This window comes from Calypte anna, chromosome 10 (assembly GCF_003957555.1).
Source record: "Calypte anna isolate BGI_N300 chromosome 10, bCalAnn1_v1.p, whole genome shotgun sequence".
NCBI classification, from domain to species: domain Eukaryota; kingdom Metazoa; phylum Chordata; class Aves; order Apodiformes; family Trochilidae; genus Calypte; species Calypte anna.
In genome coordinates this window covers 21,161,844-21,179,293 of record NC_044256.1, presented here as the reverse complement: position 1 = coordinate 21,179,293, position 17,450 = coordinate 21,161,844, and the positions used below count along the sequence as shown (strand labels likewise).

The 17,450-nt window shown below is 44.8% G+C and overlaps 1 protein-coding gene across 1 annotated transcript in view; it reads right to left on the bottom strand.

Moving 5' to 3' along the window:
- Positions 1-17,450, bottom strand: part of SPG11 (SPG11 vesicle trafficking associated, spatacsin) — a 28,862-nt gene that overhangs the window by 1,349 nt on the left and 10,063 nt on the right. The window contains exons 16-39 of the mRNA XM_030456934.1: positions 16,917-17,120; positions 16,213-16,319; positions 15,643-15,788; positions 14,632-14,793; positions 14,184-14,250; positions 13,612-13,777; positions 12,327-12,532; positions 11,664-11,772; positions 11,353-11,512; positions 10,884-11,141; positions 10,465-10,665; positions 10,049-10,156; positions 9,272-9,434; positions 8,729-8,943; positions 7,650-8,388; positions 6,548-6,690; positions 4,934-5,132; positions 3,782-3,919; positions 3,370-3,503; positions 2,725-2,832; positions 1,950-2,118; positions 1,203-1,291; positions 616-771; positions 17-168 (exon numbers count right to left, since the gene is read on the bottom strand). Coding sequence (XP_030312794.1) covers positions 17-168; positions 616-771; positions 1,203-1,291; positions 1,950-2,118; positions 2,725-2,832; positions 3,370-3,503; positions 3,782-3,919; positions 4,934-5,132; positions 6,548-6,690; positions 7,650-8,388; positions 8,729-8,943; positions 9,272-9,434; positions 10,049-10,156; positions 10,465-10,665; positions 10,884-11,141; positions 11,353-11,512; positions 11,664-11,772; positions 12,327-12,532; positions 13,612-13,777; positions 14,184-14,250; positions 14,632-14,793; positions 15,643-15,788; positions 16,213-16,319; positions 16,917-17,120 — 4,299 coding nt within the window. The remainder of the gene's footprint in view (positions 1-16; positions 169-615; positions 772-1,202; positions 1,292-1,949; positions 2,119-2,724; positions 2,833-3,369; positions 3,504-3,781; positions 3,920-4,933; positions 5,133-6,547; positions 6,691-7,649; positions 8,389-8,728; positions 8,944-9,271; positions 9,435-10,048; positions 10,157-10,464; positions 10,666-10,883; positions 11,142-11,352; positions 11,513-11,663; positions 11,773-12,326; positions 12,533-13,611; positions 13,778-14,183; positions 14,251-14,631; positions 14,794-15,642; positions 15,789-16,212; positions 16,320-16,916; positions 17,121-17,450) is intronic.

Here is a 17,450-nt window from a genome sequence, read left to right as displayed (position 1 = left end):
CCAACCTCTGACTTACTTCTTAGCAATCTCCTCAAACATGGGGGGCTTCAGGGGCTGCTGCTGTTTGAACTCTTCTAAGTAAGTGAAGTCCCCCTTGGTGATCACTTGTTGATAGAGAACCTCAGCCCAGTCTGGAACAAACTCGTAAGCCTCAGCCACAATTGCTGCCTGCAGGGAGAAGAGATGCTGGAATTTCTGATCAAGAAGAGTTTCTTCTGGCACAGAAACATCCCCTGAGCAATGTGAGAGTGTAAGTATTCCAGACTGTCTGGCCCATCTCCTGATGCTCTTCTTGAGAGCAGCCACATCACTGCAAACACTTTCTTGTCAGAGGGGAGTTGTTCTCTTTAAAAACAGTTCTTTCATATTTTCAGGCTTACAAGGTGATGGATGCCAAGGCAGATCAGGGCTCCAGTGCAGATTCACAGCAGCACAAAAGCCACTGGCTCACCCAAGGACTGCCCAGAGATCCCCCCAGGACCTGCAGCAGGCCCAGGGGCTGCAGTCTCAGTGGCCACACGAAGAGCTGAGCATTGTGCTCCCAGGGGCAGAGGGATTCAGTCCTTCTGAACAATCATTTTCAGAAAAAACATGAAAGGAGGAAGCTGAGCTCACCTGGTAGAATCTAGGCAAGGCCAGGATGGAGTCCATCAGGTTCTGGGGGGTCAGGTTGATCAGCATGGTGCTCTGGCCTGTGTTGAGGAAATGCAGCTGCAGGGTGATGAGCTTGGTCAGGCGGCTGCAGCGCAGAGCCTGCCGGACACAGGAGTCCTGGGGACCAAGCACAGAGAGAGGCAAAGCCTCTGAGTCCAGAGGAAAGGGAAAAATACTCCTGAGAGCACCTGAGAGCATTCCCGAGTTGTCTCCTCTTTCATCTTCCAAGTCACTGCAGTTTCATTGTTGATTGTATTCTGTTAGCTTTAGGTGAAGCTTCACTCACCCCAAGTTCTGCTTTCCCCACAACCACACCAGGTTTAAACACTTTTAAGTATTTTTCTTGCTAGTTAAGCTCATGGTCACTTCTCTAAAACTGGGGAACCTGACTGCAAACCTCAATGTCAAAGCCTGAGCAGTGTTTCTGACACTGCTGAGCTGACAGAGCTGGAGATTCCTTTGCTCCTCTTCTCCTGGGACAGGACCCACACCCCCTCCCTCACCCCTGACCTGCTGCACACAACTCACACAGTTCCATCTCATTTTACCTTGGAATAACTTTCTGCAGCATCAATGAAGAGAGTCAGAGCTTTCAGCAGCAGCTTCTTTAAATTTGCAACATCCTTAAGAGACTCCTCTGAAATGGGGAAAAACAGGAACCAATTATTTATAAAGGTGGCTAAGTTACAAAAATTGCTCTTGGTAGCCAGTCTGTGCTTACTATTGTTTCAGAAAGCAGCAGAAGGCCTTTTGTTCAAAAAAAAGGCTCTAAAAAAGGGCAAAGACACACTTGTGCCTCTTCTGTTATGGACCAAAGCTATTGCTGGAACCCAATCTGGACTGAAGCACTGGAAAGAAACCAAAACCAGACATCTATGGCAGACAGAAGCACTGACTGTTACCAGACTCCTCCAGGAAACCACTTGGCTGCTGCTGGGCAGGATCAGCTGCTGCCCCACAGCACCCTCCCAGCTGCACAGAGCTCACTGGGTTCAGAGCACAACCATAAGAACCCCAACACTTCATACAAAACCCCAGCGTGTCACAGCCCTCTGAAGGGAGGAAACCACACCTGGGTCCTTCCCTCCTCCCATGGCTGGTTCTGCAGAATGTAAGAGCCAAACATCCCAACTCCTTGAAAACCACCAGAGCAGCCAGAAAAAAAAGTGAAGCACAGAACCACCCCAGGCTGGAGAGGCCCCTGCCAGGCAGCGGGTGTCAGGAGCAGAGACAATCACACCTCCAGGTGTCAGGTTTTCCTCCTTGTCTGTCTGGGCCCTGCAGCCCCCACTCACCCCAGGGCTGAGACTCGATGAGTTTCAGCTGGGTGGCAGCAGCAGCCTGGTGGTTCTCCCCGATCTCCCTGCACATGCTGAAGCAGAGGGCGATCATGTTGTGCTTCTCGCTGTCCCCGGGCCGGCACCGCTTGATGTAATCCAGCAGAGCTCTCTTCAGGGTCCCACTCTGGGCAGGGACAGAACACTCAGATCTGGAGAGATTTCCTTTTCATTCACTGTTTGGTACCCACAACCAAATCTGTTCTGCTACAACTTTCCAAGATTTCCCCTCTGAGGTTTTCCCATCCCATTAATGGTGATATCGTGCTGGCTGTAACTACGTGAGGTCAGGTAAGAAACTCCAGTGCCTGAGCACTCATCTGCTCACACCCAAATGTCAAAACTGACATTTCTTTGTGACTTCATTTCTGTTACAAGAAAGCTATCAGTATTTATGATTTTTACAAAGCTGTGAAACCTTAACTGGAATTAGAAACAAAGCAAGACATGAAAACTCCAAGTGATACTCCCAAGCTTGGAGTTTCAATGCTGCACTGAACTATAGTTCACATATATACAACATTCATATATAGTTCATATATATACAACAAACTTATTAAACTAAAAAGAATAATACCCAGAATTACTTTATTACTATAAAACTTGACTAAAACTTCGTGCACTCCAATAATTAAAACCCCCAGATAACTCCACCTTATTATTCAAATAGCTGTTTCCAGTGTAACCACACAGTTTCCTAGAAGGTTTCTCCCCATTATCCCCTTCCACCTACTGGGTCCAATTTCTTTCTCATGAGCACTTCAAAGTAGTGTTTCTCATGCAGCAGTTCAAATATGTAGGTCATCTCATTGTATCTGCCAATCCCAGTGAGCAGTCGGACCTGCAGACACAGCAGTGGATGAGAGAAACTCCAAGGAAAGCAGAAAAAACCCTCTCCCAGCACTCAGGGGCTGCATCTGTTTTACTGTGAGGTGAAAGGACATCATTTGGCCAAGTAAAAATGAATGCAGTGAACCCTTCAGCAATGACACTGTTATATGGGGCATGTCTCAGCCTCCTGGAGTCCCTTCAAGGCAGGACTTGGAGGTGCCTGACAGCCTGGTAACAAAACCACCCCACTGCACCAAGAGCTGAAGGAGTTTGACATTCCCATTCTGATTTGCTACACCCTTTCCACCTCTGTTTTTCCAGAGAAGCCTCCTAAGAGCTTCTGCAACTTGAAAACCCTCACCTGCCAACATCAGACCATGCCCCCACCTTTAGCTGTGTGCCACAGGCAGGACAAGACCAGTCAGGCAGAGGAGAGAGACTCTGTGTACCCCATTCCATCAGCCCTGCTCTGCTGATGAGAAATTCCTGTACATGGAAAGCCCCAGGCAGCACCTGGATGAAGACATCTGGCACTGAGCACACATACCACAAGCCCATACTCTTCATTAGGTGCCAAGTGTTCCTCTGTGAGGAGCCGTGCTGCTTGGAGGACTCTGGTGATTCCTTCCATGTGGCAGCTCAAGGTAAAGCAGCTGTGGGCCAAAATCAGCAGCTCTGTAACTGGAGCACAGGAGAAGTCAGGTGAGGAAGCTGCTGTGCCTCTCTCCGTGTTCCTAACAGCAGGACAGGATCACCAAGCTGAGCTGTCCCTGTGCCACTGTCACCATTCCTGTCACAGGGTGCACTCAGCCTGACCCCAGTCTGTGGGGTTTGGATCAGTTTCTAAAGCACTATTTTATAGCACACCAAAACCTCCCAACCCCCTCCACCAAAAGCTGCTTGACAGCACCAGGGGTGAGGTTTGCTCCTGGGGGTTTATCCCTGTGCCAGGCACTTACTGCACGCCCGGTCCCCTCGTGGCACAGCAGAGATTTTCTCCAGCAGCTTCATGCCAACCAGGGTGTGATCCTGGCACAGCTGAGCAAGCTGCAGCAATGCCTGGCTCTCAGCTCCAGGGTTCAGAACATGTTTCTGTCCTGTGGCAGCAAAGAGAGGGAGAGAGAGCCATGTCACACCTGGTAACTGTCCAGGAGAGAAGCTTCATTGATAACAAAAAAACCCCAAACAAACCAACGTGACTTCACCCTGACTGACCCAGGGCTTGGAGTTCCACAGACACTTCTGATCTTACTGCTTAAGTTTAACCATCAGATACCACTCCTTGCCAGTTCAGTCCAATGAAATCCTACCAAACAACTGAATTGATACTGTAATTACACCTGTAACTCCACAAATCCAGCAGCCTTCTGCAAAAAAAGAACATTTTTCCTCTTCCTTATGCAATTCTAACCCATGCCTTGCAGTGCATTCACACTCTCCCATGAACCAGTTCAGCTCATGAACTCAACAGAAAACTCTTCTATTTTCTGCTGAGTGAAGTTGATACCTCTGAAGGGTGCTCACCAAATCATCTGAGCTGATGAAGGGATGGGGCACAAGGGGAGCAAACAGAGGGAGAAGCAGCAGAGTGGAAGAGAAGCAGAGCAGAGCACACCTGAACCCCAAAATCACCATCTGATGGCTCACTGTTCTTCATGGAACTTTGTTGTGAGGAATTTAACTGAGGAGTTTAGTCAGAAGTGACTGAAACAGCAAAGTTTCAGACAAATTCCTGCCCTCATTTCACAAAACTGAAAGAATAAAAAAAAAGGGGATAACTTTCAGCTATGGTTTTCACAGAGAAATGAGCATCACTCTTCCCAAGTCAGATGATGGGGGAGTGCAAAGATCATGACTCAAAACCCAAACACCTTTTTTTTTTAAAAAAAGCCCCACATTAAATTTACATCCATAAAAATAAAATAAAACCACAACAGATGGCCACAGATGTAAGTAAAACCAGACATTTGTATGGAACCTTACACAAGGGCTGCCCAAAGATCACTGACCATATCAGCACTCAAAGGTTTAGAGAGCAAGGACTGTCTCTCAGACACCCAAATAACCACACTTACCAACCAAAACCCCTCAAGACCAAGCCTCTTCCCTACCTTTCCCTTCTGAAAGCACCAACAGCTCCTGCAGGATCTCTTCAGCCACCAGCTCTGCCACTGTCTGAGGCTGCAGCCCCTGGGTGGAGATGAAGGCCTGAGCCTTCCTGCCCCTGGCTGCCTGCTGGGAGGACAGGATCACCCCAAGCACCTCCTCAGGGTCCTGGGCTGACATCTCACTGTAGGAGCAGTTCAGTTCCTGGAGACAAACACACACAACACTTCTCTGAGCCCACGCAGCAGAAGTCCCAGTCCAGGACCTGCAGAGCACTGCAGAGCAAAGGGGAGAAGCAAACACAGCTAATTTCCAGCACAGCAACTAGAACCTGTCCTCAGGCTCTGGTTACCAGTGCCTCCCTCTGTGTGCCTCCAGTACCAGTGATCTCCAGACCAGGATGCCAGGCAAGGGCTTTGTATTTGGGGTTTAATACCCACAGACCTGTTCCATGCAAAGAGATCCCTTTCTGAGGCAAATATAAACTTTACCTCTTAAAATAGCTAAAAGACAAAGAGGAGTATTCCCTCCCAGACACAGAACTGTGCTTTACCACTAAGCTGTACTTAGGAGGTTCCTTTTCCTCTTCTCTACAAACTCTCAGTGAAAAAGACAAAGCAATATGTAAAAAACTTGTAAAAAGAGGAGCTGGAACTTTGGAAGAGGAACTGGTGCAAATACTCTGCTCTCACATATTCCAGCTTTACAAATTAAACACAAGGATCAAACCTCAGGGCAGAACTATGGACAGGCAGCTGCAAGCACGAAATGTGTAGATGGCACAAAAAGGAAGAAGCCAGACATACCACTGCTCCTCAGTAGCTCAAACTACAGCACTCACTGAATATCTGAGGCATGAAAAATTCTGCAGGAGAATCTAAGAACCTCTGGGATAAAAATGGTATTAATGCTGTCAGCACAGAGGCTGCTCTTTTTATTCAGGAAAAAAAAAACCAATCCAATGCTCCATTCCAGAAACACAGACCAAATACTATGGGAAGGGTTCTGTACCCTGAAGGAAGAGTTCAGCACCCCTCTGGAGAAGCAGGGCTGCTGCAATCAGGAAGGTCCAGGAGCAGAAAGAGCCAGCAAACAACAACTGTCTGCTTCTCCTGTCTGTGTCTGGGCTGAAGCACTTGGAACTTGTTATCTGCTCCTCTGAGCAGCCTCTGGGGACAGAGCTGCTGCTGCATGGAGCCTGCACAGCACTTCCCTGCTAAAACTTCTAAAGCTGCTGCTATCTCCCTGTCTAGGTCTGGGTTGGTGTTGATTACGAAGGCATCCCACAAGAAAGGCCCAAAGCAAAGTGCTGGATGAACAACATATGCTTCAAAAGATTATTAAAAAAGCACATCAAAGAGCCAGGCTGGGATCTGGCTTAGTGGAGTCAGGAGTAGGGGTCTGCAGAGTCTGGGAGCTGAGTTCATTTCATCACCTCAAGCCTAGGAAGCATCTGGCCATATTTCTACACCAGGACTTGGTAACTTCACCCTCTGAAGTTTGTTTCAGGCACCCAATGAGTACCTTTCACCACTCTTTATCCTTTCCCCTCTACAAACTTCCACAGCACAGCCTGACACAAACCACTTGTTTCTTTAATAACATCACCAGACACATACCTTGGAAAGCTCATACAAAGAGAGAACCTGTCTGCAGTAGTTCCTTCCATGAACACACTCATCTATGAGAGCCTTCAGACTGGTCACAACCTGATCATCTGGAGATGGAGCCACAAGGTGTGTCCAGTCTTCTAAGCTTGATGCTGGAAGCAAAAACACTATAAATTCCTTTCCCATCCAGACAGATAACACTTGTGAGCCTTACACTTGGAGCAAGACCCCAGAAACCTGCAGCAAACACTTGCTCAGGCTTTGAGTTCTTGATACCTGTGATGTTAATTTTTTAAAAAGTTTTAGGATATAAGCAATATGACAGAACAGAAATGAGCCAAAATATCCACAACAATATATCAGATGTAGAATTCCTAAGTGTAAGGGAGTGTAAGGGTTCAGCACTCTTTCTGATGGCACAGGGCTTCACTTGTTCTTTTCAATTCCTCTGAAAGCTTTACACAGATTAATATTGGGAAGTAAGGTTCCAGCTGGCAGCTTTCTCATTCAGGCTTCACAGATATGCACAGAATACTTTGTATATAAACATTGCCAGCCTCAGCCTTGCTACTGGAAAGAAAGACTAAACCCTTTATCATGTACAAAGAATTCAGAGAAACATATTAATTACAGCATCTCCATGTTTCAGCTCCAGAAGCAGACTCAAGATTTACTCGACTGTGTATTTCAAAAGCAGAAACATAGATTCAGCTCAGTGCTCCTCTCCTGGAGCAGAATTGCTACAGCAAATGAACAGCCAAGGGACTAGAGCAGCTGCAGAGGAGCCTGGAGCACGTTCAGGCAATGTGTATTACAGGGCCTCAGGTTCCTTTCACCAGAGGGTTCATGAACCAAAGACAGAGCCCACTGAGAGAAGCCCTTATTAACCCTGCAGAAATGGGAGTGTAACACAAGAGTAAGAACCCCAGCACTGGTATGAACTGGTGGCTGTTACTGCACTGGTATGAACTGGTGGCTGTTACTTACTGCACTGGTATGAACTGGTGGCCGTTACTGTGCTGGTATGAGCTGGTGGGTGTCACTTACAGCACTGGTATGAACTGGTGGGTGTCACTTACAGCACTGGTATGAACTGGTGGCTGTTACTTACTGCCCAGGACCCCGCTCTGTGGCTCGGCGCTGCTTTCAGATGTCTTCGCTCTTGCTGCAAGGAGAGCCTGGATATCTGTGTGTAATCTGTCTGGATCAGCTTCCCCTGAAGCCAGAGCTCTGCAGTGCAACACCAGTGAAACATCCCTGTGGTAGAAGTGGAAGTACTGGCACACACGGCTGGCTTCATGCACGCTGCCTGCATCGAGAAGGCGCCCGATGAGAAGCGCGAGGGATTCCTCCTCCTCCCGAGTCAAGGTCTGCTGAGGCTCCCCGAATGCAAGACCCTCAAGTTTTAAGTACTTTGGTGTGTTCAGAGCCGGGAGCTTTGAGAAAGAAAACTCCTGGGATAAGCTGTCAAAGGTAAGATCCCTGGTCACTCCAACGTGGGAGGAAGTCCTGCCCGAGCCCTGCTCCGTGGGGACCGTTTGCTGAGCGATGCGGCAGACCCAGATCTGCTTCTCAATTTCTTCCAACCTGTGCAGGGACACTGAGTCACCCTTGGCCAGCCAGTGGCCAGCCAGGGTAAGCAGCAAATGTCTCTCCATCACACTGCTCATCTTCTCCTGAGCAGGAGAGTCAAACACAACGTTTGCCTGATGATAAAAGAAGTCAGACGCGGCTGTGCTGGAGACTGAATGTTTCACGAAGCTGTCGTGACATTTCTTCCAGAATTCCATTCTTGTCTGCTCTTGATGCCACTGCCCAATGTCTCTTAAGTGATGTAGATCTCTTAGAACCTGCAAAATTCACAGAGGTTGTAAACAACTATCTTTCCAAATAAAAAAAAGAAAAAAAAAAAGAAAAATCACACTGGATGGCCAGAATACTGAAAGTTAACTGTCCCAATATGCAACAAATACACCTGTTTTTCTCACCAAATAAAACTGACTGTAAAAATAGTAAGAGAATAGGGAAAATTACACTGTCCTTTTCAGCTCAGTACTGACAATCCATTTCTTCAGTGCACTTGCAATAAAAAGGGACCTGAAGGAAAACAATGTTTTGGGAAGACGCAGAAGTCTCAATACTGACACGAGAGGAGCAGCAAGGGGTGAACATCATCTTTTTATCACTTACCTCTTGGATAACTACATTGTCCACGGGCAATTCAGCCAGTGCTGCTACCTCCCGAGCCAGGGAGAACATTCCTTCCTCTTGGAGCTGCTCCAGAATGGATCTGCACTCACTCTGGAATGACTCCACGTGGTAACTGGTCAGGATGGAGCGATGGATCGGGATGGGGGAGTCCTGCAGGGCCTCACTGAGAGCACAAAGTTTCCTCACGTAGGAGCCTGGTTTAAAAGAGTTTCAACAATTACAGGCAGAGGGAATTCTGCTGCTTGTTTTCAGCATGCAGCCCTGCCAGAGAAGGAGCACAGACTTTACACTCTGAAACTTTCAGAGGGCTGAAAATAAGATCTGGATATTAATAAGTAAAATCAATCCTCATCCTGCCAAGCAGCTCTGCCACTGCAACTCACCCCAAGGACCAGCTCTGGTTACACACATTCTTATAACAAAACCAAAAGAGCAGGCATCCATCTGAACATTCCCAGTCACTCCAAACACATTGTCTGCAGCCTTTAGATAACACCATGTACCACAGGATGCTGGATTTACCATCGAGCAGGGGATTATCTGCTGCAGCAAACAGCTGTAAGAGCTTTCCTAACTCATATTCTGTTCCACACTGCTGCATCATCAGCTCAAGGAGAAACAAAGCTTGAGATTCCAACCACTGCACAGGTAATTCAGAAGCTGCTGGTTCATCTTCAGTTTTAAGCTGTGGAAATAAAGGATTTTACATGCTGCTTTGTTTTTTTGGGTGATTTTTTTGCAAATATATTCTGCATTTTGGTGGGAATCACACTGGAATTGGAAGAAAAGTCTGTGCAACTACTAAAACTAAAGCATAGCACAGGCTTCTTCAGAGGCCTTGAAACATACCCCAAAGCATCTGTCTTTCTTAAGCAGATATTGCCCATAAGTCACTGGTTTATCAGCTCAATACTGACTTGTCCTGGTCAATACAGAATGGAGAATATCCCACACTTCCCACAGATAATTCAGTTTACCAGCAGTGGCCCTACTTGAGTCAACAGAAGCTTTCACACAGTAAACTGCTCCTGCAAAGATGGTGACACTGTATTTCAGTCTGCCCACATCAAATAAAACAAAGTTATTTAGAAAAATGCATTGTGGGTTTGGAATAATAAAAAGAATCAGCTGAAATCTACTGCTTCATAAATCAACTAGATTTGATCAAGCTGATCAATCAACTTGATGCCATCCTCAGCATATGTTTTTCATTCTTTTCACATATGAAATTAGGTGCCTATCCCATTCCAATATGGACAGACCTAGGCAGAGCCATTGAGGGCAAATGGATGCACTTACTTTTGTGAGACTTTCCTGAAACCTTTCCAGTTTGGTTTTAGCTTCATTGTATTTTTTACAGTTCATACACAGCTCATACATTTCCAGCACATACAGCAAAGGGGAATCCTTGAAGACACAAAAACAGGGTATAATTTTTTTCCTAAAAGTCCCTCAATAAACATGGGATTTGTCTCCTGTGCCAGAACAATGCAGTTCTCATGTAATAAAGCTGCATGCAAGGTTCATGCATGACCTGCAAATCTGCAATAGTTGGAAGAACTTCCATCCCAAGATGTTCTGACCTGCCTGGGATTTTTAGTGGACTTGGTTACCTGGGCCACAAGATAACCTGCATCCTATAGATTCCCCTCTGGCTCCTTTCCCAGATGATCTGAGATACACACAGTAATACCACTAAAAAGCCATCATCTTACCTTTAAAAAGAGCTGGAAGCCATTTAGAAGCACTTTACTTTTTTGCTTCCTTAAAAGGACTTTCCAGATAACTGAGAGGTCATGAAGATCCCATTTGTGATTTTCTGCTGAGCTCTGGGTATGGTTTGTTGCTTCAGCTCTGGTGACATCATCCACAGAGGTAATTATCCAAACACAGAGACAATGAATAATGTTTGCATCCTGGAAAAGGACAAAACCCATGGTTTTATGATAACCAGAGACAAATGTCACCTCTTTTTGTATCACTTGCTGAAATGTGTCATACTACTCATAGTTACCAAAAGAAAAAAATGAACTGATGAATGCAATCTCCATATTTACCATTTAACACAATTCTGCACAGCCATTGCTTTTTCATTACTTATCTCTCTCCAAGGCAAGAAACTCCCCCAACTCACTTGGAAACATGCTGCCAAAACACTCAGAATGGGAGCATGCTGACTCAGGCCCTCAGCCAGCAGATAACATGAAGGGCTGGAGCTTTCCTGACACTGGAGGAGGATTTGAAAGAGACTGTCTGCTTGTTTGCTCCTGAACACACTGGCAGCTCTGTTTTCAGTACTTTCTGCATCAGGATGTAAAGATGGCACCTTCCCCACCACCAGCATCAGATGATCCTGGAGAACAGGGCTGAAATCTTGAAGGAGGGACATGACCTGGGGAAAGAGAACCAACAGCATCTCCACACTCTGAGATCCAAAGGGCATGAGGGGGAAGAAGGACTGGAGGATTACAGAGAAGACAAACTGAACATTCCTCAAATTTGACTCCTTAGGACATTTTTTGAGACCTCAAGAAGAAAAAGTGGTCAGAAGGTGCAAATTATCCTCAGCAAAGCTCATCCTTTTCCATAGACAGACAGCTCACCTCATCTGGCTGGAAGCTGTACAGCTGGGTTTGGATGATGAACTGCAGCCAGTCATTGGCTCTGGCACATTCCTGCAGGTAAGAGGTGCTCAGCCCAATATTATGGAGTTTGCAGAACTGCATCACCAAAGACCACTGCCTTCTGGAGTCACTAGATGTCCTGCACAGAAGTTAAAGAGCTTCAGCTGTAACAAACTGGTTTATTAATAACAGTTTAACACAGATGGATCTCTTTAGTGTTATCTAAACACACAAGTGGTAAAACAGCATCCGATCTGCCAGCACCATCCTTTATATCCTGCTTTACTCACCTCTTTATTCCTTGGTGCTCAACTGCATCCCAAAAGGCTTCTTCTAAAGAGTTAAGAACTTCTGCTGCTGCTGTTTTTTCACCCTCAGCTAATCTTGTTAACTTGTCAGCTGTTTAAAAGAACACATTAATATTTCTGAGATGCTATCTGGGATTAGAGTAAGGGTAATATTTCCCAAGTACCAACAGTTTCCTAGTTGGGATGAAAAGACACCTGTGGACCCATAGTTCAACTTTTGCAAGTTATTCCTAGGATAAATTCAATTTCCTTGCAGCTTTGAACACCTGATTTCCCTGCAGCTGTAAGACAGTTTTAGAGTATGAAAGAGAAAAAGGATTTGGTAGTTTTGTTTAATCCTCTACCTCCATTATTCCACCATCAGGCTAAACCTCCTTGGGCAGCTGTCTGACAGCATCTGTAGCTCTCCTGGAATTCTGGCTGCATGTGATCCTAAGCCCTTCCTGCCTCAGCTGCCATGCCAGGTTCAAAGGGCACCTTCAAAATTAGTAATAAAAGAAGACCAAAATTCTTAGCTCTGCAAGGGAGAGGATGCTTTTACTGCATTCCTGAGAAGTTGGGCACCATCTTTCAGTTTATTTCTGCTCTTCCCAGTAAGCACAGGATACCCTACTTTAAAACCAAAGACACCAAAGAAACCCTTACCCAAAGATTCTCGTATCTGACCGTGCCCAGATTCTTCCTTTCTAGTTCTGTAACTGAAAATGAGGTTTGCAACTTTAATATCCACCCTGAGCTGGAGGCTGTTGAGACCCAGCAACTCCAGAAAGCACACGCAGGCTGCTGAGACTGAAGGAACAGTGAAGGAAGAGAGAGCCAAAGCACAGGCTTCCTTCCCTGCCTGCTGGATCCTGGAAGAAAAACACCACCAGTTAATATGTTTTTACCAAATTTGCAATATTCCCCATGTAAACAAGTGCCCACAAGGCTTAACAAACACACAGACTTCACAATGTCTTTTACAAACTGAAAGTCAGTCTGAGAATAAAGCCTCACACATCAGAGGCACAGGGCTTGCAAATTAATAAACTAACAAAAATCAAAGCCAAAGCATTTGAGATTATAATTAATATAAAACCTCCTTTCAGTAGTTTCAGTGCAAAAAAATCCATCCCATTGCAGGATTTACAAGCCAAGCACTGCAGCACCAAGAGCCTGAAGCTGCTCTGCAGACAGCACCAAGGCACAGGGTGCCCTTGAAGGCTTCTGCCAGTTCCTGGTGAGCTGGAATTCTTCCAGAACAGTAACTAAAACCCAATCTGCATGCTTGAGTGTCTTCTGAACTACCAAGTACTTCCATCTACACTCAAGTAAGTTTTCCTTTTTGCCCAAATCTTGGCTGTTTACAGAAGAGAAGCTGGTTTGTGTAAGAAGTGATGGAAAGAAACAAGTAGTATCTAATACACAAACAAGACATTCCAGAAACAAACACTTATTCCTACTAGGAACTCCTACTCATTTTCAAGATATTTGTAGCTTAATGTATCTGAGCAAGGTGTAACCCTTTTGAACAGATGACTTTGAATCTTCAGCCAGAAAATCTGATACCTGCAATCCCCACTATTTGTCTCACTAACCAAAGAAGTGTCACCTTCAGGAAAAGCCAAGGTAAAGGGGCATCTTCTTTTTCTGCCAAGAGCTGCAGAGGCTCAGGTCCCTGGAAGAAAAGCCTGCTTGTGTTTCATATGACTGGAGCACTTCTCACTCCTTGCTTTCACTGTGCAGATTTTACACAGGCAACTGAAAATAAAGGTGCTATTTTATTTCTGTCCCTCTTGATGCCAGACTGAAGAGGCTCCTAAGGCACCCAGTATCTGAAGTGCTGCAAAGGGCACCACTTGCTTGCTGCTGGGTAGGATTAAAACATTACTCCACGTGCTAGATTTAATTTCAGAAGAACCTTTCCACTGTCATTTTTGAGAAGACTTACAAGAATTTGGGGGATTTGCTCTTCACTAACTGCTGGACCAAGAATGTCCCAAAAGCAAATGATGGACGTCCATGGTGCAAATAGTACAAAAAATCCAGTTGTTCTATCACAGCATATTTGTTCACCAGCTCAGGGGATGAGAAATGAGGAAAGTCACTTGATGCATCTAGAAAGAACATAATCATTTTTATCAGCTGACAGGCAGTTGTCTGGAACACAGAAGATGGTTTTCAGCTGCAAAACATGAGATGATTATCAAATATCACAACTCCTGGTCACTCTTTAGGCCCTCAACTTGCTTAAAATAAAGAAAGAATACTGGTTTTCTATCTCATAATACATACTGGAAGAATTCTGCCCATGAACAGCTCAATGGAAAAAGACAACTTATCCAGGATATCATTTCAAAACAAAATTTAAGTAAATTTCACTGGGTTTTTTGCAAAAGAAATGACCTTTTGCATAAATCTATGTGCCAAATCACTCCAGTGGAAGGTATTTTATCCCAGGTACTCAGGCTATATATATATAAAAAAAGAAAGCAGTGTATATAAAACTTGAAAGTAACAAACCTGATCCAGCAAGAGTATTTGCTGACTGCCAGCCAAATAACTTAGTGGGATCAAAGGGCACTAAGGACTGAAAGATAAGAAACAAAATATGTTGAGACAGCTTCAGATTTTGACAGAAGAGCAGACCACAGAGTATTTTAGAGAGCTGCAGCAGCACACAGGCAGGAACTGCACCTTGTGCAGCTCTCTCAAGGGTAAATATCTGCTCTGCAGAGCCAGAATGCAAACAGGGGCAAGGAAAGGCTTAGACACTGGCCCAAGGAAACAGGGCAAGAACATGATCCAGTAATGTGCTGAGGTTAAGAATGCTGGAGAAGTCTTTACATGCTGGGAGGTGTCAGGGGGAAGCCAGACTCACAATATCGAGATATAATTTTAAATTTTTTCTAGCTGAAAGCAAGCTTCTCTTGTTCTGCCAAACCCCACCACCAATAAGCATTCTGTGTACCTGAACTAGATGGTAAAGAGAGATGTCAGATGGCAATATCCCATGAGAAGTGTATGAGGGAAAGAGAGCAGCTCTGAGTTTGGGGTAAGGAGTCAATGCCATTTTTAAAAGCTGTGGGTCAACTTTCTTCAGAGGGTTTTCCACATCTTCATTCTGAAGAACCTGCATGGCAAGGGAGCAAAATAATATCATGAGGAAAAAGAAACTGCATTTAGGTAATAATAAAAGACCTTGGAATGCACCAAGCAAACTGCCTCATGGGAAAATGGCAAAAGGCAATACAGGGAATGTAATTTTTTTCCTGGAAAATCCTTTTAAGTTTTATTATGTGTATCCTCAACAGTACCTGAGGATTTAACTTACTGTCCTATGCATAGAAAGCAATCTGCATTACTCAGCTCTGTTCCAACATGGTTCACTGAGCTTTCCTCTTCTAAAAGTACCATCATCTATAATGTGCTTTTTGATCTCCATGGCACAATTAACAAAATGTAACCACTAAGATGTAATTTCTCACCTGGGCCCAGATTTTCAGCCTTTAAACATGGAAAAAAGGAAGCTGAGTGACACCTCCACAGATCCATGGAGAAGAGCAGCCCAGCTACTCAGTGCTTCACTTCTTAAAACCCACACAGTGCTACAAAAGGGGACTGCTGTCATAACAAAGGTAGGTAAAGCATTTTAGTAGTTTATTGAGATTACTTTCCCAAACTAAGACTATTTGAGGAGCACAAGGAGGTGTGAACATCCAGCTGTAACTGCTACAAATGAGTTAAATAAACACTCCAACTCATGGCCACTGTGTCTGATTTCCAAACCATGGAACCTCAAACCCCTCCCTCCATTTGGTCAACTGGCTCTGAAACACAGAACACCAGACCCAGATCTTTGTGAGAAGGAATTATATGATGGCATTGGTGTATCTATTTTTATGACCATGTCCCTTTGGGTTCTCAGCTCCATGTGGGACCTTCTCCAGAAGCTTGCCACTGACCTGTTGCAGACACTTACCTGATCAACACCTCCAGGTGCATACATTGTGGTGGCCAGAGCCAGCAGTGTGTGGCCCTCCAGCAGCATGCTGCTCACACTGGCTTGGTTACTGGGAATGAGGATCTGAGCATTTGCTAGACTTGCCTGGAAAATCATCTTTGGATCTTAAAAGCAAAAAAAAGCAAGATTTAATTTCAAAATCATCCATTAAAAATGTTCTATGACCATGAAAAAAGCTGAATTTTCTACTTTTCACTGTTCATACTGAGTTTTCTCAATTTGCTTATAAATATATAGTTATATATATATATAAATATAAATATACAGATAAACTGTTCAAAATTTTACTAAGCTTTTCCTCCCTCTTTCAAACCACTGTTTTACCCACACAGATTCCTCTAAATCCTCCTGCACAGTTCAAGCAGCAATTACAATCCACATTTTATAGGAGAGGAGTGACACACACACACATAATTATTTGCCATGGTCAAAACAAAAGCCTGCAGCAGAGCATTAAATGCAGCTGAGCCACAGACACAGCAGCAGCACCAACACTGGAGCACCCCCAGAGCAAAGCCAGGCTCCTACCTTGGGGATTGCTGGCAACTCCTCTGCACTGCACCAGGAACTCAAACCAGGGGTGTGCTTCATGCAATTCCTTGTCACCCAGAACAGGACAATGTGAAGGAGTTAAACTGGAAATAAGTAGAAGTAGTCTTAAGTATTTTATGCAAAAACTGATCATATAAACAACTAAAGAGCTGTTGGCTTTCTTTCTGGTCCACTTTTAGCTTCTTAATAATGAGCTGTAGCTCCAATCTAGTGGTGTAAGAAATTTTAATTGCCAAGTATTCATTAAGTGGAAAGTATTTGTAGAATTCCATTACTTAGTAACCCAATATTTCTTTCTCCTTCAAATCCCAACTAATCCTAACCTAGATGGAAAACCCAGCAACTTCTGTATGTGTGAATGTCTCAAGTATGAACTCATTTGTGCTCAAGTGAGAGAGTTCCTGAAGAACAAGCTGTCTTGGCTCATTTAGGATTGTGTCACTTATAACAACTATAATTGTTCCCTCTGACTGCTGACACACCAATTAATACTGACAAAATGAACAGAGCTCCAGCACACAGCAGGAGGCCTAACACACTGCCCCAGTTTCTCACTAAATGACACTGTTGTGACCCAATTATTGCTGAACAGGCTGAGGAAAACTCCTGTTGCCATTTACTGAGGTTGTGTAACATGATTTGAACCTGCCCAAGATCAGAGGGATGAAGAGCATCCATACCTGTAATGGTCTAAGTAAGTGTACAACAGATACTGCAAATTGTGCTCCAAACAGTGAAGGACAAAACAAGTGTGGAAGTCCAAACCACTTGCAGATTTATATCTGGGAACAGGGTGAGGGTTCTGCAGCACTCCCCCAAGGTAAGACAGTCTCTGGAGCAGAAGTTCAAAATCTCCCAGTTCAGAAGGGACAAAAATTCCATTCCTATCAGAAAAGAGAGAAAGCACACGTGGTGATTAGACAGTTCTCTCTTTAGCAAGTTCTGAAAGGTGTTTTCTGCTCAAAATTATGAAGCAGACCTTTATTTCTAGGGCATTACTTCACTGCTGGGGCAAACACATGAGAATATACACCTGATACTGCTCAGACAACACTGTGGTCACTACAGCTCAGTGCAGAGAATGAGGTGGCAGGAGTGAATCACTGTGCATTAAATGGGCATCAGGAATACAAGCACTGTGGAAGACCAAAGGGCTGACAGAGGATTTCTGTTCCTCTCCCATTTCTCCCTGTTTCCAGATAACAGAAAGCAAA